Source organism: Buceros rhinoceros, unplaced genomic scaffold (genome assembly GCF_000710305.1).
Source record: "Buceros rhinoceros silvestris isolate BGI_N320 unplaced genomic scaffold, ASM71030v1 scaffold3817, whole genome shotgun sequence".
NCBI lineage: Eukaryota > Metazoa > Chordata > Aves > Bucerotiformes > Bucerotidae > Buceros > Buceros rhinoceros.
The window spans coordinates 28,861-34,826 of record NW_010422608.1 but is presented as its reverse complement, the minus strand read 5'-3'; the positions used below and the strand labels follow the sequence as shown (position 1 = coordinate 34,826).

General features: G+C 48.3%; 1 protein-coding gene across 1 annotated transcript; it reads right to left on the bottom strand.

Annotated features, from left to right (window-relative positions):
- Window positions 1–3,471: 3,471 nt before the first annotated feature.
- UTS2R (urotensin 2 receptor) lies at window positions 3,472–4,620 on the bottom strand. Its single transcript, XM_010140087.1, has one exon. The coding sequence runs from the start codon at window positions 4,618–4,620 to the stop codon at window positions 3,472–3,474; it is 1,149 nt and encodes a 382-aa protein (XP_010138389.1).
- Between the last annotated feature and the right edge of the window lie 1,346 nt (window positions 4,621–5,966).

Genomic DNA, 5,966 nt, shown 5'->3' with positions numbered 1-5,966 from the left:
CCCGTGGGCGCCCTGCCAATGCCAGGTGGGCCCACCTGCTGCTCCGCTCCTGCTTCACTCCTCTCCAGGTTTTTGCTTTATGTTGCCAAACTATCTGAATATTTTGGCAATACACAGGACAAGGATGTAATCCATAGAATTATTTTTGTCTCTTGACTTCAGTGGAGTTGCTTCTCTCATCCGAAATCAGGTACAGTGGACTTGCTGGAGTGCTCCCCTGCTGCACCTTGGACCTCCCCAAGAGGTTGTCCTGTGAGGGCAGTTGGGTCGGCGGGCTCGAGGCGCGCTCTGCCTGGCTGCCCTAGCCCGGCTGTCCTCGGCACAGTGCTCTCGCCAGTCCCTCTTCTGGGCATAGAACAGAAACTTGTCTCCAAGGATATCAGATGGTACTAGTGACTCACCAACTCACATGGACATGTTGGATGCAGCAGTTCTGTTTGTAAAACGTTAATGAATTAATTACGTTACGCTCTCCTTTGGGCAGCAAACCACAAACTAAACAATTAATCAACAGGAGCCTGGCCGGATGTGCTTCCCTCAGCGTTTTGGATAAACAGGAAACACAGGAAAATCCAGAGCGTGCTGCTGCTGCCTGGTGTGCTCCCACTTGTGCACAGATTCAGTAATTGAAAGCAATCCAGATTTCTTAGAAAAGAAAAAACCTTGGAAGGAGTGTTGCCACACTGGCTCCCAAAGCGTGTGGCTACCTGCTGCCACTGTGCGATGGGTGAAACCTCCTGCCTTCGTTTTGTTTTGTTTTTGAGGCACAGTGTTTGAGATCTCGGTGTGTTTCACTCTGCAGTTGGGGCAGGTTATCTCACTGATTTTTTAAAATATATTTTCTCCTATTGTGTTGTTTTGACATCTTCCTAGACGGCTTTAAACTAGTAACAGCAGCTGCTTGGCTTGTAATTAAATCTAATGACAGTTAAAATTATGCACGTTTGAGCGTTTTGGTCTTTGAAAGGAAATTTATGCTCTTTGTGCTTTCTCTGTTGGCAAAGCCAGGATGCTTTGCAGACAGATGGCTTTCCAGGTGCTAAACATTTGGGAAGACCAGATTTAGTAGCAAGCCTTCAGTGTGCATGTAAAACCCTGACTTTTTTGACTGGTGGATCTTTGATGATAGGTTTCTGCAAGGAGGAATAAATAGGGTGGGATAATTATTTTATAGCTACTGTTAACCAAACAATTAATCCATGTCTTGGAGAAGGCAGTTCCTCCTGACTGCTCTGGCTCGCCCATTTGTACTCAGCGGGCTTTCGTGGTTGAGTTGCTGTTTGATTTCAGGAAAAAGACAAATCTCTAATATTTGGTGTCGGAGCGTAGCTGACACCTGGTAAAGTTAGTCCAGGACGCAGAGCTGGGACACGTGCTGCTTGGGAACCGCTCAGAGCCTTGCTTTGACCCGTGGGATCGCAGTAATATTCCCTCACTGTTGCCTGTGCTGAGTAGTGATGGATGTGAGTGTTTGAAGGAGCAAAAATGAGCTTGTCTGGAGTAGTTACAGGAGTACTTAAGAAGTAGTTAAAATTGCAAGTTCCAAAAAAATGAGGCCAAAGTTTACATTCTGACGAATGATAAACACCTGACTATACAAGTGGCAAATGGGTTCATGACTATAAAAAGCCTCTTCACCTCCAATCCAGGGGCCCCCCCTTCCTTGGGGGTAGATGATGCTTCACTCTTCCTAGTGGGTTTTGGCTAGTGTGTCTCCAGTCTGAGGAGGGTCTAGGGAAAACTAGCAGGTACTGTCAGTGTAGGAAATAGCCCAATGCAATGGTATGTCTGTCCCTCTGAAATCAGAAAGGGGTTAATCCTGGTGCAGGACTTGCTGGTCAGTGGACTGCAGTGCAAGTGGGGTGCAGGTAAGACTTGCAGAACCACCGTGGATGCGGTGTGTGGAGGTGGTTGGGAACACAAAGTGAGTGGCTTCCAGCTTCTGCAACAGCTCAACGTTAGAGCTGTGTACCTGAGACTCCGCTGTCATGCCGTGCCACCTTCCCCATATGTAACACTTCAAGCAGGCAATTCCTTTCCCCAGAGCACCGCCCAGGGAGGCTGGACGCAGAGCTTTCACTGTCCCCACGAGCTGTGACCATTTGAAGGCCTTGAAGGGGAATGGATGGTTAGAACCCAAATGCAGTATCTGTGTAAACAAAGGGAGTTCACTGTTAAATGTCGGTATCGCTGCAGGTCTGAACTTACTCCTAAGCATTAATTTGCTTCTAATCCTGTAACTTGGTTAGAGCTGAGCTGGCATTGCATCGTTTTGTCCTTGCTAATGAGGTAACGGGGCTAATGCGAGCGGAGGGCTCCTGTGCGGATGTTGGCAGCATCCCAGAGAAGGTACTTTTAGACTCGCTGGAGAAGTGCCAGACGTCGTGGAGGATATATTTATACTAATAATGCTTTATCACCAGTGAAAGCCAGGACAGGCAAAGTGTTCTTGGTGTAGATAGGACTGTATTAAGTTGTAGCAATAATGCGAAATCATCTCCTGTGAAGGGAACAAGTGATCTCACTAACAGGGACCTCGTGCTTTTATAATTGAGAATTTTAGGGACTTCAGACAAGCTTTGCCCACTGGAAATTAGATCTCCTCACCCCTCCTCTTCTTCCTCTGACCTTTTGTCGTGGACTTGGTGCTGTAGGTCTGGTCCCTCAGGCTAGTTGCTGCAGTTTGTCAATGGATGCCCTGAGAACACCAACGTCAGAGGTTTCCAGTTCCTCCTTGGAGGAGGGTGGAGGGCAGGTGATGATCAGGACAGATGATGCTCCTCCACCTGGGTGCTCATGTGTCTGGGGATGGTGAGTGCTGCCTGACTGTGGCACTGTCAAGGGAAGCCTGTCTTGCTAACAGGAACTGTGGTGTAACTCCACAGCAGATGCCCGTGTGAATGGGGAATCAAGCCCGTGCGTATATGTGAGTGTAGGATGAATGTGAATGTGACCAAAATCAGGACAAACACCCTGGATATGCCTCATGCACATTGTCCAGACCTACCCCAAGTTCAAACTGGATTGCACGTTGCAGACATCAGCTGCTTTGTCTTTATTTCATTGTTGTCAGTCCTCATACAACTACAAATATAGCATTACTGCTAAAGAGAAGAAAGAGCAAACTACAGCCATTCACAGGATAACGTAACTTTAGACTCCGTGAGACAGCTGATGCTATTGAAAAGCATTGCCCTATAATAGGCTTTCATTATTGATGGCTACTCGAGGAGACGTACACTGTAAAACATAAAGATAAAAAGTGAAAGGCTACTTAGATGGACATTCAGCTGGGTGTTGCTAGCATCAAAGCAGTGGCGCTGAGGAAAATGAGAACAGACATACGGCACAGGCTCTGGCCTCAGTGCCCGCACGTGATGGATCTGCTCAGGCTTTGCCTTTACAATGTGCACTTTAAATCAAAGCAACAGTGAAGTCAATATTGATTGTTCTTGGAGATATATTTTACCTTCAGGCACTGCTGTTTCCCAAGGGAGCGTGAGCAAGAACGTATGTCTCTGTGCAGTGCTGACTGCTCGTGGACAGGGATCTCCCTGAAATCCTCTGGAACCGATTCCTCCTTTGGAAGTACCCACTGCTGCTGCTAAGGGACCGCTGCCTGTTCTTCAGGTACTCCCGGTAGTTTTTGGTGAGCAGGGTGTAGAGGAAGGGGTTGATACAGCTGTTGCTGTAGGTCAGACAGGTTGTCAGGTAATTAATGTTCTTCATCACCTTGGGAGATAAAGAGAAGGATTCGTAATACTGGAAGAGGAGCTGCCATATCCAGAAAGGCAAGAAGCAAGCCCAGAACACCAGCACTATCGTGAAGATTAAATACAGCACCTTTTGATTCGGTAGCCGCTTGGTCTGCTTGAAGGATGCTGTTTGCGACACCCAGTAAATCTTGGCTAATCGGATGTAAAGGTAGCCAATGATCACCCCTGGACCCACGATGCTGGTACCAAAAAGGATGGTGAGATAGACTTTGTAGGACAGCTTGCTCCAAGTGGGCAGGCAGATGCTTTTGTTGTCCCTTTGCACCAGCTGGATCATGATGAGCATCGGGAGAGTGAGCAGCAGTGACACCAGCCAGATGACAACAGCAATGGCCTTTCGGTAACTCTTGGACCTCTTCACAGTGTCCAGCGGCTTCAGCACAGCAAAGTAGCGCTCTGTGCTCATGACCGTGAGGGTGAAGATGCTGGCATGCATAGTGAGGAAGTCCAGACTGAACAGGATGCGACAGCCAATGTCCCCAAAGTACCATTTCTGAATGAAGTAGGTCCCAACGATGAAGGGGATGGTGAGAAGGTAGAGCAGGTCCGCCAGCGCAAGGTTGATGATATAAATATACATCGAAGCCGATGAACGCAAGTAATGGCACATCACTAGCAAGGTGTAGACATTGCCCGTCACCCCAACCACACACATGAGGGAGAGGATTGTTCCGATGGTGCAGATGGCAATCATGTCCTCCATGGAACCAGCTGCTGACGTGCCATCCCCGGTGGCATTGGTGGAGGCATTGGGTCTCATTCGGAACAGGCTGCCCTCGCTTGTGTCTGTCACCATGTAGGGGGTTGCAGAGAAGTGGCTCTCCAGCTCATCGGTTAGGGACATCCTCCTGGCCTTTCAATGCCAGAGGCTTTGTTCATGCCACGGGGATCTCAAGATCTGTTTTTTCTGCTCTGAGAAATACAGCTGCTGGGAGGTGGTGAACCATTTCTTAGCGAGGTCTCACCCAAGGAAGATCTGCATTCTCCACTAGAGGAAAGACATCAGAAACCAACACGTTAGAACTCTGCCAGAGCAACACAAATGGTCATTTAGAAGTTTCCTGTCCCTGGGTTCACATCTGCACTGCCTGCATGTACCAAAGGTCTTCTGCACTGATGTAAATCATGTGTAAGGTCCATGCTATCACTACAACAGTGCAGCTTTGAGGAGTGACATGTCTTAGTGTGTCCACAGAAGAGATTGTGTGGAACCTTGGAACCGCTTGCTGCAATCCTTAAAGTTAGTTTGGGGTCGGAGGGAAAAAGCGTCCTTCATAATGGCAGCCTACAGACGTAGCAGCATGACGGCTTAAACCTCCTGGCTAAGCTCTTAACTCTGAAGGAGTGAAAAGGAAAACAAACTTTGGCTCTACCGTTTACACAAAACAATTTGGCTGCAAGTGATACACTCAAAGTCCTGTCCAGCATTTCTGCAGGTTTTCACAGAGCAACGTCTCTTGAATGAGAACCTCCTGCTATGTCCTGACGTACAGTTTCAAATCGTGTTTGAGTGGTGGAGAAAAAAAGGCATTTTCTATCCACAGAGCAAGGAGTAGGTTTCGCTGTGGGAGATGTCTGTAACACAGGGCTTTTCATGCTGCATGCGTCCATGCATAGATCCATTTCAGACAGACCCGTCTAATCAGCCTCGTGCAGCGAGGTGTGAGATTACTCTGCAGCGTGTTAGGCAGGTTGTCACTCCTTGGTTAGCTCAAGCCCTGCATTATACAAATCATGGCTGTGTTGCTTTGAATTTATATTGGCTCTGGGTGTAGGCAAAGGGAGATCAAACCTACCTGAGAGAAGCACTGAAGAAGTAGCTACAACGCCCAAATTTTCAGGCATACCAAAAGCCTGTGCCAACCTAAGGGTCACGGCACACCGAATTGCGTTTGCGCTGTGTGTTTTATGGAGCTCAGACCGTTTCTTTGTTTGGAAAATGCCGTGAGAAGGGGCACTGGACTGCCTTGTCCTTGCAGGGCTCAGAAGGCAAAGAGTTCCCTTTGCCTCGTTCCACTGGGAAGTTCAGTTTGTTTTCTCCTGGGAATTTGCAGCTTTTCCCAGTGAGTTTGGTGTCCCTTTGCCTCCACAGCAGCTCTGACTCCTTTGCCTCTTTCCTCCCATTAGCTCCTCAGCAGCAGGATTACAGCGCCAGGCCCTCCTCCGCTGCCCGTGCGTCAAACCCTGGTG

What these genes read in the sequence shown, in the direction of transcription:
- UTS2R (XM_010140087.1), bottom strand. Translation starts at nt 4,620, where the DNA reads ATGTCCCTAACCGATGAGCTGGAGAGCCACTTCTCTGCAACCCCCTAC.